Source organism: Poecilia formosa, unplaced genomic scaffold (assembly GCF_000485575.1).
Source record: "Poecilia formosa unplaced genomic scaffold, Poecilia_formosa-5.1.2 Scaffold51, whole genome shotgun sequence".
Taxonomy (NCBI): domain Eukaryota; kingdom Metazoa; phylum Chordata; class Actinopteri; order Cyprinodontiformes; family Poeciliidae; genus Poecilia; species Poecilia formosa.
The window spans coordinates 144,923-167,315 of record NW_006799990.1 but is presented as its reverse complement, the minus strand read 5'-3'; the positions used below and the strand labels follow the sequence as shown (position 1 = coordinate 167,315).

Sequence of the window (22,393 nt, the reverse complement as noted above, 5' to 3'; positions counted from 1 at the left end):
ATATATGAATAAAAACAAAAGTATTTTTAGGAATACCTTATGTACTAGTTTAATACACAAAAATATTTGAAAAAGTGTTTCTTCTTCCTTCATTTGATTTCTTGCATTTGTGTCATTTATTTACATTGAAAAAAAAAACTGGTCTTATAGTTAATCTGAAAGCCTGTTAAGTCAGAAATAGAGACATATCTATGTTACAATGCAGCTTAAACCCTCATTTAACTATGAATGACATTAAAAAGGTGCGTTATTTTTATTCATAACAATCATTGCAGCCATTCTTTAGCATATTTCTATGGAAGATAATAAATGCCAAATTAATATACATATAAATGCTATAGAAGATTTAAAAAATGGCTTGAAATATAATCTAAGAAAAGAGGGCTATTAACAAGAATATATGTGGATTTGCTTTCGCACACACATAATCCTTTTGAATCAACGGTTTTGTTTGAGGACGTCGTATTGTTGAGGATAAAAGCAACTGGGGCACCGCATACAATCGCATGTAGGCATTAAATAAAATAAATAAATAAACACTGCTTATAATTCTGACCCCAATATCATTTTGAAGATGAGTCATGCATAAAACGGGTCTGTTGATCTGTGCGAAAAAGGGGCAAACCAAAAGTATTTGAGGCATTGCTGTAGATCAATAACAGACCTTTTCTTCCACCCTCGACTTTGTGCCACGTCTCATTACGTTTAAGAAAGCTCAGCAATGTCCCAGTGAACAAGGTTAGGCTCAAGGCCTTGCTCTGCCTACCCTTGGAGGAGAGAGACGTCTTGGAGAGATTCAGGAGTCGTAGACCTTTGTTGAGCCGGCAGACTTGTTGAATTAGGTTGGAGACTCCTGGATGAAGACAGAGAGGTGAGGGGAAAGAGAAAAGATGAGAAAGGGCCTCCATTTATTAAAAACGATGACTAATAATACACAGAGAGAGGGCTGACTTATTCAATTTAAATATTTCCTTAAACATTTAAAACAGGAAAAAAAAAAAAAAAAAGGAATGCCAAGTAGCGTGTGTTGAAAACCTGACATAAATCAGTTAAAAATGAAAGAAAGTTCAATTATGTATCTGATTATACGGAAGAAACGGTGAATTAATAAAGGCATCACAAAAATACTTAAGACTGATGGACAAGACTGTCAGCTAAAAATATATTTTTCAAAGAGAAATGTGCATTTATGTTTTAAATCATCAAATAAAATAAACATGCATACAAGCGAGTGCCAAATGACTTTTATCTCTGTTTTCCTCTGCATGCCGTGGATGAAGCCAGACGCAGACCATGTGCTAAGCCAAATTACGTAATGCAGTTTCAATTGATTTTTTTTCCCCCTTAATCTACAGCAATCACGATGGACACATAAAAGCCTCTTCCTTATTAAAAATCTGTTTATTTTTATGCTTAGGATTCCTGTGTGATCCTTAGCTTTTTTTTGTGATCATACATCTTATTTAGTGGCTGCTGCTGTGTTGCATTTGTAATCACAATAAAAAGGCCTGCACACTGTCAATACTCATAAACACACGCTGACACACCAGGGAGGCTGATACGTGTGAGCGCAAGGAATCCACTGAGGCAAGTGGAAGTGACAAGTGTCAGACGGAGGGAGAGAGGGTGTCGGGGTGGGGACATAAATTAGCTAATGAGGGAGGTGGCGTGCGTGCGAAAGCCTGGCTCTGGCTTAACACAAAGCTCAACAGTGTCTCCTTGTAGGGGTAAGCAATACAAGGATGATAGATTGTGAGGGATTAGAACGGGTTGAGGATCAGCCGAGGCAGCGAGATCACAGGGTCACCCGAGGCAGAGGCTCCCAAAATTCATTTAAACAAAACAACGTTATGAGGAGAGTCGTGAAAGCAACGATTGGTCAAATGCGCTGGCGTTAATATCGAGTCAATTAAACCAGAGCAAAACGACAACAACATTAACAGGTGGTGTTAACTTGGACCGTTTTAGCTTGGATCTTTTAACCTGCTAGCATAACAAGTCAGAAAATGGTTTGTTAGCTAATAGCTAGCTAGCTCAGAGCACAGAACAGCTGAAGCGTTGATTTTTCTCGCTTATGCAGCTGTGTCAACTCGCCCCTTACTTCCTGCTTGATTTCCTTCTTAATGTTTGTTACAATAATGATATTATCTACACTTGCATGTTTACTTGTTTGTAGGTGAAACATGGCGCGTCTATGAGCTAAAACCTTAATTAGCGTAGGGTGCAGACTGGTGTTTTTGAATATTTCCAAAGAAAATAATGTGCTAAAAAAAAAAAAAAAAAACAGAGAGCAAAGAGAATTGTTTTGGGGGGTGCTTCAAAACACTGTCAACAATCCTCAGTGTTTTATTTATATGTGTTCATTTTAGTTTTTATGCTAGAGAAATAAGAATACTTGCTATAAGAGCAATTACACAAAAATCTCTTAGAGGGCTGACTTCAAATTTTATTACATTTTCAGGTTGACCTCTGACTTTAAAATGTTAGCTAAAATAAACACATTTCTTTAGCGTGTCGCTGTCATGAGTTTATAAAATATGGGGCTAATTTTAAAGTTGTGTCAAAATAACAGTTAATAAAGGCATAGATATATAAAAAAAAACTATTCTGCATCCCCAGAACCAGAACCAAACAGGAAGACACGGCATTCAGCTTCGGGAACAAAATCTGGAACAGATTTCCAGAAAACTGCAAAAGAGCTGAAACACTGATTTCCTTTAAATCAAGCCAAAAGCCCCACATGTTTACAGTTAAGTGGAAGATTGACCAACATATTCAAAAGCGCACTGATGATTATGATGATGGCACTCGACAGAATGTAATGTTTGTTCCTGGTTTAATTGATGACTTCGTTGTTTTCATGTCTATTTTTATGTTTTTATGATGTAAAGGACTTTGAACTGCCTTGTTGCTGAAATATGCTATACAAAAAAACTTGACTGATTGAACATAAATTTAATGATCAACATTTAGTATTGTTATAAAATTATATTATGCATTTTTGCTTTAAATGTTCTCGTTAACACCATCTTGTAGTGGTATTTTTACTCAAGACTGTCATAAAATTAGAATGTCATAATCGCCTGGTGCCTAATTATTATATATTAGTTGGGCTTTATACATGCTGGTAAAATGGCAGAAACACATTAACACCTTTTAAAAGTGTGCTATGACTTTGTTTATGCTTTTATTTAAGGAGTTGGGATTTTTTGGTGATGCTCACAGTGTTGTGGTAAAAAATAAAAAAATAATCTGAATAGGATCATTTTCCCATATGTCCTACCCCTTTGTCTTCATCACTTGTGTATGCACCATAAGATAGCAATTTATTTCTACACGTAAAAAAATAAAAAATAAAAAAAGTTTCAGTTGTGACGACAAAAGGAAAAAGAAAGAGCCTTTTATCATGAGAAGCGCAGATAATCAAACACAATGAAAGGTGTATGGGAGGATCGCCAAGAGTGAGGGAGCTGCAAGGACAGTGATTGATTCAGGGTTCTTTGAAAGCAAACAAAAGCTTTGCTCAAGTAATAGTCAAAGAACAATAGGATGTGCCCGCAGAGAGGAGTCAGTGGGAGGGAGAATGAGTTCACTGAGTCGCTACCTTGGTTGTCAAGTGTGTTATGAGCCAGATTGAGGGAGTGAATCACGGAGGCTGGGTTCTCTGATAAAGCCGACGCCATCTTCTGTGGAAAATCCCTGGAGAGAACAGGAGAAACAGGAAATTGAATTCCCTGGAAAAGCAGTGGGTTCCCTCCTGCTTTCAGCAACTGAATTAAGCTGAACTTCTGAGGTCACTTTTTCCCCCACATCCACAAGGTCAAAGCATTTGTAATAAAGTGGTTTTAACACTAGCACTTCTTCATGTCTAAAAATCTATCTTATCTAAAATACGGAAAAGGTGAGCATGGCTGTCAACTCTGTTATTTTAAACATTTCTCCTCAAACAAGTATCCGTTAAAACAATTCCCACTTTTGTCGCTGGCATTTCTCGTATTGACCCACCTGCGGAGGGATTACTGTCCCCATTTAGTCCCAGTTTGAATCACTTCGGTAAATACAAACAAAACTTAGATCGAGCCAAAAACGGGAATTAGGTTGAAACTTTCAAAACGGTGAAAGCATGGCAATCGAAGGATCAAACATTTCTCACAGAGCTTAAAGGACGGATGTCACTGGAAGTTATATTTGTCTGCTGGCCAAAGACTGAACTCGGAGTGAATACTAATGCTCATTCATGGTTGTTGTTTGCCAACACTTTTGTATAGATCGTTTATCCCCAAGTGCCATAACAAATCAATTATACAATATGGGCTTAAAAAAAAAAAAACTTCCAGGCAAGTCGAAATAATAAAATAAAACATATAAAAACTCCTATAACCATTCAAGAGTCTATTATGCTAATTTTTGCACCACAGAAATTTAAGCAGCAAGACGCCACTGGATGTGCGATCTGAAGCGTGCATTGCAAACCACACAAGTTTGGAAGCAACTTCCAATTCCTTTTCGCTATGCCTTAAAATCCGGCGTGAATTTGGAGGATTCCGGGATGCGCATCACACTCTTTTCTGTCAATGCTAAGCATAATGTCCTCAGTTCACCTTTAGGTAAGCATTAATGTTGCCAGAGCATCGCTGACTGTTGACAAAAAGGGGCTTTGTTTTAGGTCTGAGAAAATTTGCACAACCTGAGAGCAATAGTTTGCATATTTATGTTTGCAATGCTGCTGTTAAAGTCAGAGGAGGTCACGTTGACAAAGAAAAAAAAAAGCAAAGCAAGAAAGATCTGTGTTCTGACACATGAATATTTATGCAATAGCTGATATTATGGTGAAGTGAACATATTAAGCATGTCTTTAAGGATCAGTTTGATCTTGCATCCAAACATTTGGTCTGATGTAGGTAATTTGATTCTTTTAGGTGGGTACTTGATTTGTCAAAAGATTCAATACCACTTGGAGGGGCCATTCATAATAGACATGGGCATCACTGCCATTGATATGGAATGTATTGAAGCGCTTTGCAAAACATGGCTGCGTGGTTTTATTTAATCTCATGCGATGCTGTGCAGACGGTCTGTCTGTGCTGATGAAAATTCATTCTGGGTTTTAGAGACAACCTGCAAGCAGCAACAAGCCATAGGGATGTTTTTCATACAGTGTTGTTGAGCCTATTTATTGCATTTTGTGGACTGGGGATCAGCTGGAATCCATCAAGAAGAGGCCATGTTTGCAAAATGCTTTTGAAAAGGGCGAGTCAACAAGAAAATGGCCTCAAACTGGCCAGTGAGTGAGCAAAATCCTTGGGTTCAAAGTGTAATGTTATGGAGTGACCAGCCCAATACCCAGACCTTAACCCAATAGAAAACTAGTAGGAATGACTTCACACATGCTGCTTCTGAGGATAATCTCAGAAATGGAGGAACTGTGGAATGTTGTCCAATCAAAGGCGCCAGAAGTCAGCCATCTCCATGCAACACAGATATGAAGCGGCTCTCAGAAACATGGGGTTATGCCACCAAATATTCATCCAGTGACTCACAGCAACCCTAAATCTTTAGGCATTTTTAAAGATGTGGATGGAAACGTATTGGTGTCATCTGGAATACAAATTCAGTTTTGCTTATTGTTTATGTGGCATGACTGAGGTAGTGTAATTGGATTTATTTTTGCTAAAGCAAAGGTTTAACTTGTCTAAGATTTAAAAAAAAAAAAAGATAGAAATGAACTATGAGCACTACTTGTGTTGCATTTCTCATTTAATACCTTTTTCAACTCCCAAATTAAACTAAATTCAGGATGCTAGTGCGTGACTTTATATGCAACATATAATTTCACTATTCAATTGAAAATATCTTTTTTTGTTGTTGTTGTTTGTTGAGGACAGGAGTGTTTTTGGTGCACTTCTACTGCACAAAGTCGGTTGCCTTTCCCACTCAGAGCGTCACTGCCAGGAAAATATAAAACCCTGCACCTTTATGAGGCTGTAAATTATTTCTCCCTGAGGCAGCAAATTCATCTCAATTAATGCTAAATAAGAAAAATGCCCTGCTAAGTCTTAGCAGCATTGCCCCGCAGGTGGATGGTCCTGCCAGCTATTGCTCGTGATTTCTCAGTGATTTCGGCAGATAAACACTGCATTCGCCGTCAAAAGACAGACAGGAGGCTTTAACGGAGCTTTGCTGGATGAAAGACTGAGGCTGAATGGAGGTGAGCGACGGGGAAGAGGGAGAAGAGGCGAGACTGGAAAGGTCAGGCCATCAAAGAAAAGGAAGAGAGTGAGGCGAGACAAGAGGGGATAAAAGAGGAAAGAGAGAAAGGCTTGAGTAAAAGAACAGGGGGGAAAAGAAGGGGTGAAGGAGTGATTCAGTGGTAAAGGTGCGAGAGAAAATAGAAGAGATTAAATTGGAGTCAGCTAAAAGAGGTGACAGGGTAGGCTGGTCATTTTTCAGGGAAGTGGAAACCTACGCTTTAAGTCCGGCGTTCTCCAGCGTGAGCTCCTCCAGACTGTTGGACTTGCTGACCGTGTGCAGAATCTGGTCCACCACCTCTGACCCCTGTTGAAAAATGCAAAGCAAAATCTGTGGCTGAGGTTTTCTGGTGGGGAAAAAAATAAATAAATAAATAAAACCTAGTCGGCCTTGATGCACATACAGAAACTAGTGTGACGGGAGTGATTTATCTCCATAATGTACATTCATTTAAGCCAGTGGTTTCCAAACATTTTCTGGGCCCCCCCCCTATGGATTACAAATCGGGAGAGTTAGACTCCTGCTGTCTAGTTGAACAATGTGTGTGAGCAGGGGGGGCGCGGACTTCCGGTTATACGATGTGTGTCAAATTCAAATGCCCCTCCCAGCACGCACAGCCTTCATCGTTTTTTTTTTTTTTTCCTCCATTCATCCATACCGCTTCCTGCGACCCCCTGCAATGGCACGGCCATTTTGTTATTTCATCTGCTGGCCACCTAGGGGTCGCGCCCCACAGTTTGGGAACCTCTGATTTAAGCGAAAATAAAATCTGAAAAGTTAAAAACTAATTGCATTTGCATCCCCTTCCAGACAACTATTGCTTTTTATTTATTACAGAAATTTATTCCTCGCAACCTAAAGAGCTGAAACTGAGATATGTCAAGCACCAATATATGGAGAATTATAGTAGAAATTAATATGCAGCAAAATCAAAATGCAATTCATTTCATCTTTACCAAAACTTTAAATAAAACTATTTGAGCTATTTCGTTAAGTTAAAAGTTAAAAATGGTCAAGTTAAAAATGTCAATTCCAGAGGAGAAGTTAAAGAACAAGAAAAGCAGAGTTTTGGTCGTCTAATCAGTTAAAATTTTATGGCAAACGTATGAAATTAAAGCAACTCTCAGTATGAACCCAAAACCATGAGCACTATAAATAATTAATAAAGACTTAGTGAGTCAGCTGGAACGCGCAGCACTGTCCTCTTCAGCCTTTGCTTTTCAAATTGAATCTTCCTTCCTCGAATGGTCTTAATAACCAACCGTTGTGCACGAATGCATTTTCTAACGTGATACATCGGTACCGCTTCGCTTACTGCAAAACAGTTGCATTATGTAGATTTTTCAGCTTCTTACTAAAAATAGCTCAATGCGATGCCTCAACTTTGATGTGTAAATCACAGTTACGAAACGCAGCGATGGCTTCGACTTTGAGCGTCAGGTGTGTAAAAAAAATCTTAATGAGCGGCTCAGGTTGGTGTGTGTATTAACTAGGACAGCATCAATGACACATAATTCATGATTTTATGCAAACATTTTGATATGAGTCACCCACACAGCAATTAAACGTTGGCTGGAGGAGAAAAATCAATTCAGATCAGAAGCTTACATGCAACTCTGAGTAATTGCAACAGTGAGGTCAAACACCAATGTTGGACGTGAAGCAGTGGCTCACAGTCTCAACTCTAATTCACACAGAATGTGTTTTGTGAGGTCTTGGATTTGCAGACCAGTCCAGTTCTTCCACCCCAAACCTAATCATCCACGTCTTCATGGACATTGTTTTGTGCTCTAGGTTTCTCCAAACTGTTTCCATAAAGTTAAAAGCATGAAATTGTCCAAAATGTCCTTGTAGGCTGCCGCATCAAAATTTTATCTTACTTAAACTAACAGGCCAGGCTCTATTCCTCAGAAATACTAACATTATTTACCCATCTGCACCAAAGTTTGTATTTGACACAATGCAGTCTCCTGGACAGATCCTTAGGAAATATACTTTGATCACACACTTTTTGTCAGAACCGACATGTTTCTTGCTGGATGGTTCATCACTTTTCTTGGCAAAACTGGAAAATGAATTTAAATTGTCTGTTTTCCTTACAAAGACCTGCCTTTTAAGGCTAACCCACCAACTTTTGATTGGACTAGAGATGGGTCGAGTTCCAACCTGCTTTAGTAATTCCAAAACCAGTTTTAATGTGTGATTGTGATTATGTTGGAACTACCTATTGTGCCCCAGTTTCAGCCATTAAATCCAGTCTGTCACCTTCAGATAAAAGGAACTGTGGATGTTCAACCGGAAAGCTGCCAAAACGCCAGAGCCACTGTTCAGAGTGGACTCTGAGAGTTTGTGCAGAAAGAAAGAAGGCGCTACTCTAAAATTGACACGTTCAAGCTCAAATGACATTTTCATTGACTCACTTGTACAATACAGATGCCTTCTGGAGAAAAGTTGGTCAAACAAGACAAAGGTTGAGCTGTTTGGCTACAATGACAAGAAGAATATGTGAAGTTTTAATCAGGCTTTTAAACAAACACCTACTATCCAGCATGGTGGTGGTAGCATCATGCTAAGGGTCTGTTTTACCAGCAGTAAAACTGTTGCATTAGATAAGATGGATGAAATAACAAAATACAAGGATTAACTTAACGTTCTCCAGCTGAACAGAAACAAAACTGAAGTTATCATCTTTGGGCCTAAAGAGGAACATTCCAGCGTAGTTTTAGCTATTGCAGCTAGAAAAGAGCGATCAGGCCCAGAATCTGGGTGTGGTGACGGACTCAGACCTGAACATTCAGAGCCACATAAAGACAACAACAAAGTCGGCCTTCTGTCACCTGAAGAACATTTCCAGGCATAGAAGACGAATGTCGCAACAAGATTTAGAGAAACTCGTCAATATGTTTATCTTTAGTCGCCCTGATTACTGCAACAATGTCTTCACTTAAAAACAGCCAGACAGCTGCAACTGATCCAGAACACACTGCTGGTCGCATTTTCACTAAACCAGGAAGATGGAGCACATCTCCCCCGTCCTAAGGTCCTTACACCGGCTCCCTGGAGCTCAGGTTTGTTGCTTGTTTCATAATTGATGAGTGCCTGATGTTTTCATGATGCAACTGCCTTGTTGCTGAAATGTGCTACACAAATAAACTTGACATATTAAAACTGGATTTGAAATTGAATTGAAGCCTCTGAAAACCCCCACCCAAATATTAGTGGGCTGCATGTACATATTTAAGCCCGTATGTATAATTTTGGCCTTGAGTAGAAAAGAGAAAATCTGAAATGACTTAAAATTGTTTTATGTAATTCTTGTTTTTAGAAATATTTCTATGTTGTTGTTTTGTTATTTGTTCAATTATACAGTGAAAACCAAAAATCAAATGATTAATAAAATTATTAATAATGCCAGCGATAAGTATCTAATAAGTCTAGGCCAGGTAATCACAGCATCTGGTACAAAGGTTTGGAATGGATAAATATATGAAGAAAAAAAATTAATTTTCATTACTATTCTCATGTCTTTGCAGTACAGCTTGGTGAACCAGGTGTTGTAAGCAATGGATGCCACAATCACTGCCAAGTCCCTGGAAGAAACAAACACACACAAACACACACAAATTAGATAGAAAATTCAAATGTTTAAATTAACCAACGCCATCTGCTCAAAAACATTTTATGTCAACCATCTATAAATTCCCATTATGTTGGGGCAAACTTTTACTTTGCTCTCCGTTTGGTAAAAAGAGCAGTTTGTCATTGTGACAGGGAGAACACCCCGGGCGGGGTTGCTTTCCTAAAGATGACTGATACTGCAGCTCCACCGTGGAGGGGACATGAAAAAAAAAAAAAGAACAAGAAAAAAAGGGAGATGAGGGAGATCGATGGATGGGTCAGTGGATTATTCATTAAAGCCACATTTTGAATCCGGCTACAGACCTCAAATACTGGTCCGTAGACGAATCTGTACCGAGAGCACAGGTTCGCGCGATTGAGAGGGAGGAAAGGAACGGAGAGGGAGGGTTGTCGAATTCTCCAAGGTCCAACTAGAACCGTGCTGCCTCTGCACCCGCTATACATCATCTGACAAACAGGTAGCCAACATACGGCGAAGGCACGAAGAAAAAGAAGAAGAAGCCCACAGACTGGAAGGGAGAAAGATGCAGCGATAGGGAGGAAGAATAAAAGAGTAATAGAGAGGGAGAAAAGGTTAATCTAGTCAGGAAGGGTCCAGTAGGCACAGAATTTCAGATATCCCTGCTGCTCTTGGAAAATAAAATCAGCTACAGGCTGCGTTCCCGTTTCATTACCAAGCGCAACCGTCATACCAGTCCATTGTGACTAACAGCTGAGTCCGTGTTTGTGCCCGAACAGATGGAGCGCATGTCAAGATCCGTCATCAGCGCTGAATCATACCGACAGCGGGACATGTAACTGACCTCTCACTGAGCCAAGGGGCGTGGCGACTCGCACTGTACACGTCGACAGAGAACGCACCATTGACAGAGATCGTTTTCTACAAACTAATCAAACAAATTCAACTGAACCAGCTCGAGAAGCGAGAGGGATCTTTGCGAGCCTCTGCAGAAGCTATGACTCACACAAAGCCCTTCCGAAACGGACGGATTCAGAGGTGTAGTAAAGAGAGAACAGCCTATAAACTCACTGAACTGAAGAGGCAGTGGTTGGAAATGATGCACAAAATGCTCTGGAGCAAGAAGTGAAAGTCTCTCCGGCAGCTTTACAAAGTGACGACAAGCTGTGATACTTACCTAAGGGAGTGCTGGTCAGTGGTTAGGTCTGACAGCCTTGGCTTCGCACCGCCGTATTTGTTAGGTTTCAAATGTACAAGATGAAAATTAGCGTGCATCCTGCATAAAGTTGGGGAGCGAAAGTCCCCATCGCTCCTTTTCTCATCGTATTTTATTATTTTGCAGTTCCCGTCTCTATGTGCAGCAAATATTCCCTCAGATATGTTTGATTTAACCCATTTGAGGGCAGTCAGACACAACGGTTTGGAAAATGAAATTATGATAATATTAATATATTAAAAAAAAAAACACTAAAAGGTGATACCATCCCGAAAAGTGGAAAAAAGTAACCAGCACCATTTCTTTCCGTTTTAGATATGCCAACCTATAAGGCGAGATAAGAGCAAGTGCAGCAGCAGCTTAACTTTGTTTCGATCAGTTCTGAAGTTGCTCCGGAGATAAGACGCTCAGGCTGCTTGAAATCAAAGTTTCCGTGTCGCATGAACGTGCTTGCAACTTTTTATGGCAACGGGCCATGTTAATTAATTACAACAGAGTGAGTTTTCACATGGTTTTCTCTTTGTAGAGCAAAAAAAAAAGAAAAAAAAAACTTTTGGCAAATGTCAAGACAATGCATCTAAAGGTGTCTGAATTTGCAGAGACAGAGCAGTCGGCAGGTTTCACTGGAAATAGCTCATCTGATAACACATGGATATGCTTCAATGCTGCTATAAATCAACACTAAAATCTAAAACTTTAAGCATCACTCACTGCCCGCAGTGGTGACAAAATTAGGCCACTGGTTATACATTGTTGTCCAGATGAAATTTTGTTCAACAAATAACCTCAGGCTATGACAATCTGGAAACCTGCATCTGTTGGTACGTGCTAAGGCGCACATTAAGAGAGAGAGAGAGAGAGAGAGGGAGAGAGAGAGTGACAGAGAGAGAGAGAGAGAGAGAGAGAGAGAGAGAGAGAGACAGAACTAGAGAACTGACTGATATGTCTGATATGTCAGAAGGTGCCAAAACTCTTTCCTGAAACAGAAAGGCTTAGCCATTTTTACAAGCAGAACATATGAAAGCGTCCAAATGCAAATTTGACTGGGAAAAAAAAATAAAAAAATCACATTGCTCTGCCGTCTCTGCAATGTGTTGTCATCCTGCAAGAGGCCAGACAGAATGGTGGCAGGTAGGGCCCGTGACTGACTCAACGGAGAAAAATGGGTCAAAACAAGTAAATTTAGGATAACAAGAGGAGATGGGAGAGGCAGAAAATAGTCGTCCCCTTTCAGTCAACAGCAATGACCAAAGACAATGTTTGGACGGACGTCAACCAACGGGGAAATAAAAAGCATCTCCCCGTCACTCATGGCAACGCAAGACGAGATCAGACGGGAGAGAGACGGATGGAGTGAAAATGTGCCAGGACAAAAGGGGTTGAGAGGAAAAGCGGCGCGCTGCAAATAGGCTCGGGCCTACGAAGAGTTGCCTTGAAATGCCAGTTGAATATTTCCTAACAGTTTTGCTTTGACAACCCAAAGACACATCGCTTCGCTTAAGGGAGTAGCATCTTAAAAGGAAGACATTATTTCCAGTGGAAAAAAAAGGTTCCAAGACGGCCCTGATGCGGTTTCCGTTTTGCCTCGATGTTATGAGTAAAGCGAGAGGAGAGCCGGGATCAGGGGTGGGGAGCGGAGGGGGAGGTTTTGGCGTTGACCTGCCACTGATGCGTCTCTAAGGCGACAGCAGCAGTCACGGAGCTGAACTGGAGTGCATCTGTGAAGTGATCTCTGCTGACTCTGTCATGGGGACTTGTTTGGCACACACTGATGCGGCGGCGCAGTGACACGTTGAGCTTTTTGTGAATTACCAGAGCATATCTGATGCAGACATCTTCATTTCACTGATACGGCTCAACTAATTTGCGAAAATGGGGCTGATGTCAGAAAGAACCGAAATCAGGCAGCGATTTCAAGCAATGACTCATTGCAGAACCGTATTTTCATGTCTGCCTTTATCGTTTATCAGCTTGCAGTGTTTTTGAAAAGGTAGTCCTAGTTTGAAATGTTGTCACCTTGTAGTCAAGGTGACAATTTTGGTCATATTAGACCAGGGATGTCCAAAGATTTTCACAGACAAATAAAATCTTCTTAAACATTTATTTATGTAGATACAAGACAAAGTATTTTCTTTTATTAACAATTTGTCTGTTTTCATTGATTACAGTTTGCTAAAACCAGCAAGCGCTGCCTATTTGTTGCCAAGTGTAAAATAAATAAATAAATAAATAATAATAATAAAATTTATTAAAATAATCAATCTAAAACAATTTTTGGGAAATATTTACCTTTTATTTAATGCTGCAACTTTCCAAAATCCAGTTTATATTTTGGATCAACTCTGACAGATTCATTTTCTACAAATATTAGACTACTTTGCTTAATTAAGATATTGCCCATTTACTATGTTATCAAAGAGGTTTTAAAAAACACCAAAAGTCCTAAGAAATAATAAATAAATAAAAATTAATTAAAAAAAAAAAGAAAGTGGTCCTGGAGTTCTCTCAACTCAATTTTGTGCCTAATGCCAGAAGGTTTGGACACCACTGTACTAGACCAAATTTTGGTATTTTGTAATCACAAATTGATACTTTTTTTTTCCAGGGACAAAGTAGTTACGTAAATGTAAAGTGGCATTAATAGAATACACAGTAACACAGTTTTGCATTGAATGTAGAAAAATCTTGCATCGAAATATATTCAGTCACTTTTGCTCCTAATTATAATCCAGATCATCAGATGTGATTTATTTTGTACCCGTTCGTAATTTAATTACAGTAAACGAGATTGGTGAGATTAAATAGCTTTAATGGAATGGTTTAGAACCAAGCATATTTATGTCTTAGAATGGCCCAGACCTAAATTATTTGGAGAACATGTGTTAAAAATATTTGTTGCACTCCAGCCAACTTGCCAAGCAGCTATTTCATAAAGAATAGCAGCTTCATTTCTATTTCTAGATGTGCAAAGATCGTCCTTTAAAGTATCCGAATCAGGGGGGTTGAATCCAGAAACAAATGCCACACTTTTCAGATTTAAATCAGTTAAAAATGTTGAAAACCGTGTAACCTTTCCTTTTTACCGTTATATGCTGCTTTGCTTTGGCTCATCACAAACAGCTTCAATTGAAAAGAATGAATGCTGCGTTTGTAATGTGACTTTACAAAAAAAGAGAAAAAAAGAAGAAGAATCCAAGCAAGGCTTCACTCTTACGATGAAAAATAGAAAATAAGAAAAAAAATCATTCTTGTTATTGTGAAAGCATTTCATGTACTGGGAGCAACGCAGCTACAGATGTAACGGAAAATAAAACGAGTCTAAGAGAGCTTTTCAGGGCAAAACATTTATAAAACATAAGATAAGGATGAGAAAAGCAGTCAAAATAATCCATCAAATCATTTTAGGAACAGCAAAATTCTTGAAAATACACACTCTAACCCAAAAACCTGAGTTAAGAAACAAGAGATTTAAAAAAACAAAACAAAAAAAAACAAAGGAGTGAAGTGAGCACATGGCACGTTGCAGCTGTGCAACTCCTTGATTCTGCCTCTTACAAGCATATCATCCCCTTTCTGTGCTCCAAGATTACCAAACATCTACAAAAAACACGCAAAACAGAGCACAAGACAGAAAGGGAGCCAAGGACTGAACAAAAGACTGACACTGAATATTTTACCCAGACAGGATCTTATTAGATTAAAAATACTCCACTGTCATGTGAAGTGACAGCTGATGAGACGCCATGCATCATCTGGGAAATGCTTCTGCGCCAAATGCCATGATGCGCAATAAAAAAAATAAATAAATTTAAAAAAAAAGAAGTTTCACAAAACAAAAGTCCAGCCAGAAAATACTAGAGCAAAAGTGATACCCCAGCCTGCTGGGGGTAGACACCAACCTACCTGCGACCCCTGCCAGGATGAGAGGGTTGAGATAACAGATGGACACATGAATAATATTTTAGTGTTTTCAGGCATGTACCAACAGATTTCATACAAAACAACAGCGGAAATCTCAGCTACATTTGACATCCTAGGAAGTTTACTGTCAGTTTGCTTTGTGACCCGACTTCAGAAAAAAATGTGAACCACTTTGTTCGATGGCGCTCGAGAAAACTCGAGTTCAGTTTTAAATGCCATGCCGTGATCTTTACCCTCAACCATTTCTGTCAAAATTACTGAGTCACAGCCGGAACATTGGTATTATTATCTTTAATTATCATACTTTTTAAACCACACAATAAGTCTGCAATGGGAGGATTATTTGGGAATATTTTTGGTTAATACTAGAGGTGTGCCGATCGATCGGCCACCGATCATAATCGGCCAATTTCCGTAAAAAAGTGTATGATCAGTGATCGCCGATCACGGTCTCTTGTTGCCGATCACACAAACCGATCGGCAGACCAGGCTGCTTCTCATTTCGCAGCCTGCCTGTGCAGCTGGTCTCCTCTTTCCTTCACACTGCGCAAACAGGCAGCAACAAATCCTAAGCGATGTGGAACTATAACGCACTGAGTAAATGGGGAAGTTTGTGTGTTGCGGCAGAAAATTGAAGCACGTCAAAATGCATCAACACGACGAATCTAGTATGGCATAAAAACAGTGCCATACTTGACGGAGTTTGGCTACATCGAGGCTCACTGCAGTAAAAAAAAGACGATCAGCTAGCAGGTAAAGCAGCGCACAGCTACAAACACTCACCCGGATTAGCATGACGGTCAGAAAGCTAAACAAATAACCGGGAAAATTATTTAAGTCTTCGAGCTGCGATGTCAGACGCTGGTTCTGCTCTCACTGTTGAACCGCTGCTACGCTACAGGTAGTAATATCTGACAGACGGAGCTTCTGCTCCACCTGGTGGTGACTCTCACACCGAACCTGCTTAAAGCTGCAGCATCTAACTTAACAAAAATAAATTTTACATACGTATTAAAACTTTCACTGTCCTAACATGAGACAGATAATCTCTAAAAAAATAATCGATCTCCTCCCTGTCCTGCATAATTACTCCGCTCAATCAGAAACAGCCAATCAGAACTAGCAGTAATCAGCTAGCCGCCATGCTAACAGGAAGTTTTCATTCAGTAACTCTGGATTGTTTATTGTAATGGAACCTGTTTTTGCCTTTGAATGTTAAGTTTTATACTTGAATTTTTTGGCAATGTTGAGAGGTTTTATTTTGACTCTTTGCATTATTTAGCCTCTTCAGAGCCTTCATATGTTATCAGTCTGTTAAAGATAGTATTACTATAGCAGTACAATTTGCACAATGCCTGTTTTGTTTTATTTCTTGGAAAAAGTTATTAAAAACACATTTTTGTCTAAATTAAGGCGAATTCATGGGGTTTTTTTCCACATAATGTAACCGGTAGTGTTTATGATAAAATATATGTATATATATTATGTGATCGGCCTTCATGGGTGACCGGAATCGGAATCGGCAGGAAAAAACCTGATCGGCACATCTCTAGTTAATACTTCAAAATCTTTGCAGACATTTGGGGTCAAATGAAACCGTGTTTCAGGGAAGCTTATTTCTATCCAATAATGTGGACAAACAGCAGCTTTTATCTTGGTATGGACCAAAAAGGTTACACTGCTGCTGCTGAAGTAAAACATTAATAATATATTGAAGAGTGATTATTTCATGGAATATAGAACTAGTGTTTGAGTCTATGTAGTTGACCTTTAAGCTAAATATCAAGAGGTCAAAAAAAAGAAATGGTTAAAACGCAAATCGTGCAGAGTACCAACTTGTATGCTACTCCAAATATAATCTTGGCGTTTAGAAAGTAGTTTGAGAACACTGCAAGAAAAAACTGATCAATTTTGGGTTTTAGAGGTTCACTTTTTGATATGTGGGTTATAAGTACATTGCTTGTTACAAACTTACTTTATAATATTGTGGTATATCTTTCAAAACTAATATAAAATTAAATTATCTGAGATTTTTTTGATCACCTGACCGCTTTGGAATACCCAACAACACAGAAATATGGTGATATGGAAAGGTTTTGTGCATAGGCATGACATGGTATGTTCATGAGTATAAAAGGGAAAACGACTAAATAGTGTTGCAGGAGTAATTAAAATGAATAGTAGGTGCCTATGGCTGGCTTTCAAACAAAAAGAACCAAAAAAACAAAAACAAAAAAAAAAACGAGTCCTCCCTCTCTATTTGCAAATTCAGAGTCAGTGTCTGATGAGGACACGACTGGACAGATATCAGACCAAATGAAGCTTCCTGACGGGGCGAACAGGAGCAGGGATTGTTTTTAAAGACCAAGGCTGGAGTAGACCAAACCAAGCAGATACACGGTTCTGCTGCCACATTCAACGTTATTCATAAAAAAAGAAAAAAAAAGAAAAAAAGAAAAGAAATCTGATTTGTACCACTTCCAAATGTGGCGCTAAATCGGATTTTTATCAGATCGTTTTCCAAGCGGCTGAAGTCAGAACGGTCATGTCACTTTTCATCCAACTTTTGTCAGATAAAGTCGTATCCCGACAGACCTCTCTGCAGACGTTGCAGTCAAAGCTTCACAAAATGTCATCACTATCCATTGTACCTTCATTTTTTTTTTCTTAGCTTCCTTCGTCTTCTGATCTTCTGACAATACTGTCGGCTCCCACTGCTCGACAACTGCTTCAAAAATCGCTCCATTATCACGTCTAAGTTATTTTTCTGCGCTTGTGGGTCACTTTGGAGTCACAAATTGTTCACCCACAAGTCTGATTATGTGTAACTGCATTTAATTAGTAGCATGATCGACCACGCAAAAAAAAAAAAAAAAACGCAACAAAAAATCGTATTTCAGCAAGAGAATCAGAGTTGAGCGTCAACATCTACCGTGTAATCGTAGCCATTGAGACGCCTTGAGGAGGTTAAAAGACGTGCAAACCTTTTTAAGGCAACTCAGGAGACCTGGAGCAGTAACTGCAGTGAAATTTGGCTTGCATGCCACACTCCTCAGATTACAACGTGTGAAAATTGTGAGAACCGAGTTCATGAGCAGTTTCTGCAAAACCCAGGCCATCTACAAATATCCAATTGCAAATTTCTCAGTTCAAAGTTAAGTGGAGTTAACAGCCGAACTCAACCACTTCGCCACAACTTAGTTCCAAGTCTCATTTAATTTGGTAAGCAATTACTGCTCAAAACATTGGATGTTTTCTTAATTCAGATCCAGCGCGTAACGCATCGCGCTGATGAAAGGCTTTTTGAAGAACGTCAGGATTTCTCATTTAAGCATTAAATGAGACATTCTGAAGCAGTTAAGAAATATTAGCAAATCTCTCACCATCTGTGACCTTGATGGTTAATCACTTTTACACCGACTCATTCAGCTGCGTCTCTGTACTGACAAAGACATGGCTGAATGTGTGAATCAGAGAGGAGAGAAAGAACGAAAAAAAAAGAAGGAAAAACCAGGCAGTCGTGTGCAACCCACAGATGTCAGCCAGATATGGACCGCAGCAGAACTGACAAGTATCAAATGTGTGTTTGTTATTTTCCTCCGGTTGCTAAATGGCCCTTGGTGGGGCTGTAAACAACCTTCATTTATTCATGCCTTTGGCCTGATTTCGGTGCAACACGTCAAGCTCGATGTGCTAGAGCGGTGTGGCGCCGCAGCCGAAGAGTTTGGCTCGACCTGACGGCGGTCTTTGAAAGCAGCAGCAGACGCCGGCGAGCCTTAACGAGCCTTAACGAGTCTGGAGGTTTTTCAAAGTTTGGATAAGTGTGTCACCTGCTGTCGAGGTGGCTGAAGTCCAGCAGGTTGAACTCCCGGTTGTCCTGAGAGTGATAGATCGTGTCAACATCCTGAAACGACAGAGAAGCAAACAAAAGTTAAAAAAAAAAAAAAAAAACTTTGAGAACAGGGTAATTGAGATATATGCATTCATTATTATTATTATTCCCTCAGCTCCACTGCAGTGTTCTCTCTAGTTTTTCATTTTCATTTTGAGTGCCTAGAGCAGTTTTCTGACCAATCAAACACAATTTTACCACGGTCATTAAATCAGTCGTTGGGCAGGCTCCAAGTCCCAGTGAGAAAAGAAAAAAAAGAAATCTGCATCTCAGCAAAGGTTGTCAGTCAAGAGAAGCAGGAAGTTCTCAAAATCTTGAACTGGACCTCAAGCAGCATTGATTTTGTTCCTTTTCACTCTCCCCTCCCTCCTCCACCCACACACACACAGACTCTGGAGTATTTATTTCCAAATGAAATACAAAATGTACTTTCAGGGAGAAGTTTGGAGCACTAAGCAGATCAGCTTTTTTTCTTTTTTGTTCCGTTTATTGGAAGTAAGAAGAAAAATTTCCTAAAACTTCTTAAACAGGTTTAAACCGGACACAGTAAACCCTGTTTCTTCTGCACCGTTTTCTATCATGTTTTCCTTTCACTCAACTTTCTATTAATATTCATGGATGCAGATCTCTGAACACCCAGCTTCTTTAGTAGTGACCCTTTAGTTGTTTATTCTCCTGGCAGAGGATGTTGTGATGAACAAAATAACATGATGTTATGATAAAGCATATCTACATTAGAAATCCTTGGTCTTATGCAGTTAATATTAAATACAATGGTAATGTGTGGAATGATAGTTGTGAGAGATTGAAACTGTTTTTTACTTTTTAAATTAGCAAATTATTTTTAATAAATTGTTTTAACAAATACAATAAGATTTGATTATGATTATTTGTTTCTTTTCTTACAAGTTTGACTTCAGACTCGGCTGAAATTCCTAGGAGGAAAATATAAAAATATACAGGAAAGATTGGGTTGATCTGATTTGGATGATGCTGCGCGTTTAAAAAGTGAAAGATATTACATAATATTAGAAAATAAGCTTATTTTTCAGTCTACACTTTGTGTATTTAAATACTACATGTCTGTTTCTGTACTAGTTTTGTCTCTTTTTTTTCAAGATTTTGTGCTCTTTTTCTTTTTATGACCCGTGTATGGAAAGGTTAAACTGACCAACACAAATAAACATAACACTTAAAGTTTCTGAGAAACAAAAACATCAAAAGCATCACTTCATGTATAACCAACCTATACGAGTTTCAATATTACACTGATTAGCCAATAACATGAATACGTCCACATTTTGGTGATATCCTAACTCACTGAGGTGCATCTATTCCATCAATATTGATCGTATCAAAAAGGAATCGAATTAGCAACAACATGTCCTTCTCACCCACTGGACTTCTTCTTTGCAGCCAATCCCATTGTAGTCGCAAAGGGCAGCGTACGTCTCAGAAAAACCGCCTGAAATGACGAGATGCGTCCACAAATCACAAACAGACGAGGTGCAATACAAGAAGAAGTTAAATAGAAATCTGAAGCTTAAAAAGAGATGAGGTGCATTAAAGTTAACGTCAGAATGTGAGAGACTGAGTTAGGCTGCGGTACGGTGAGATGAAAGACCACAAGAAGATCTTCAAAGAGCTCTTCATGTAGATTAAGAAGATTACAAGCAAAAGAAAGAAGAATAATTCGGGCTTCTCACCCACTTTCAGCCAAGTCCTAAAAAGGTTGTTTTTTTTTTTTTATGGTGTAACTGTCAGAGCGGGGAAATGGACTCTCAATTGCAGTCATTGTTGATCTCCAGTTACGTGGGCCTGTGTGTGCAGAACTAACCACAGGTCTTAGGAGGCTCCAACGACGATTCAGAGTTGGGTGAAAACTTATGGCTGCCATCAGGCACGTCTCCCTCCGCTCGGCAAATCGGAGGACTGAAAAAAAGAAAACGGAAAAAAAAAAAATGTGTTCAGCCGCACACAAATCTACAGGCCTGCATGTCGAGCTATGCTGCAGCTTAATGTTTAATACCTGCAGTGGAAAAAGAAAATAAAAAATAAAAAAACAAGCAGATTTTAAGTAGGTGTTTCACTTGGTTACTGTCCTGCAGCCATGTGTTGGCGTGAAGAAATGTGGTAATTGCAGTTATAATAAATAGTTTCTCCCTTACAAATATCTTCATTTTTTCTTTGCCAACGTTTCAGCTGTTTCACCCGGATTCAATCTTCCTTTTCGTGGCATTAGATTTAATTTAGCAAGTGACGAGTAATTCAATCTAAAAACTATTTTCCCACAGGTTTTGGGCTGTATTTCACAGTAAAGATCCGACTAGGTATCCCCTTGCCGCAGTCTGTCAAACAGTTAGAAACAGGGCTGACTAATCAAAAGTGTTAATAGTTAAACAGCTAAAAAGCCAATAACAAAAACTAAAAATCATTGCAAATTAACAAATCACTGAAATCAGTTTTAGCGGTAATCAATCCAACGGTTCGTAAAACACCCACAGCGCTTCAGGCACATCTAAGCTGACACAGATCGCTCCCAACAGGAGCTGCGAATTAAAGTCTTGCGGATTTAGTTTCAGGTCGGACAAAACGAGCAGACCGCTCTGCAAACGACTCCTGTTTTTTTTCCCCTTTTCAAAGGCACAAGGCGGCTTTCAAGCTTCGGCGCAGCCCACCTGTTTATTGCCGGGCAGGCTTCTGCTATTAGCAATAATAACAATAATGCATTTCTCCTTTCTGGCTGAGTTACACAAGCGCACAAAGAGAGCACTTTAACAAAACTACACAAACCTACACGGCTAAATTCTGTAATATTTTTTTAAGGTTATTACAGAGCCCTGTTTGCACTGGGGAAGAGGCTCATTTGCAGCAGGCTCATTTTTGTTCATTATAGATACTTAAGTCAGAGATGCATCAATAGCTTCTACAAAGTCAAAGCTGATTATGACATTGTGCACTGGTCATGAATAAATAAAAAGCAAAAAGGAGAATTTGATTCCTGAGACGCTGGTTGGCAACCTAACAGAAAATACTTCTGATACTATTGTTTCTTTCCTGAAAACTGACATTCAGTATGCAGAGATCTGTGAGAAACTGGGATTTTAAACCAACTAAATACATCAAACACACCATACTGTACTGGAGAGAACATGACTTTTATTTTTGCACAAATGAAAATAGGTTGGATTCTGGAGAAAATTAACATCCAGAGCCTTGCAAAAGCACAACATGCCTAAAACATTTTCACATTGCCACATTGTACAAACAATCTTCAAAATATCGTATTGAGATTTTGGGTGATGGACCAACAAAATGTAGAGCCAAGTTATGAAGCAACAGGATACAAGGGTTTTCAAATGTTTTTACAGATTAAAATCTGAAAAGTGCGGTGTGTGTCTGCACGAACGCCTCTTCAGTCAATACTTTAAAATCGCCTTTTTCTGTAGTTCCAGCAGCAGGTTTTTGGGGTTCGAACATCTAAGTAAGTGAAGTTTTTGCTCATTCTTCTGTGCAA

At 39.2% G+C, this 22,393-nt stretch overlaps 1 protein-coding gene across 1 annotated transcript in view; it reads right to left on the bottom strand.

The window, feature by feature from the left end:
• The window catches only part of LOC103138444 (leucine-rich repeat-containing protein 16B-like), a 116,812-nt gene that overhangs the window by 67,882 nt on the left and 26,537 nt on the right, over positions 1-22,393 (bottom strand). Inside the window, exons 6-12 of the mRNA XM_016671783.1 lie at positions 20,714-20,808; positions 20,271-20,341; positions 18,815-18,888; positions 9,764-9,839; positions 6,467-6,555; positions 3,605-3,699; positions 767-853 (exon numbers count right to left, since the gene is read on the bottom strand). Coding sequence (XP_016527269.1) covers positions 767-853; positions 3,605-3,699; positions 6,467-6,555; positions 9,764-9,839; positions 18,815-18,888; positions 20,271-20,341; positions 20,714-20,808 — 587 coding nt within the window. The remainder of the gene's footprint in view (positions 1-766; positions 854-3,604; positions 3,700-6,466; positions 6,556-9,763; positions 9,840-18,814; positions 18,889-20,270; positions 20,342-20,713; positions 20,809-22,393) is intronic.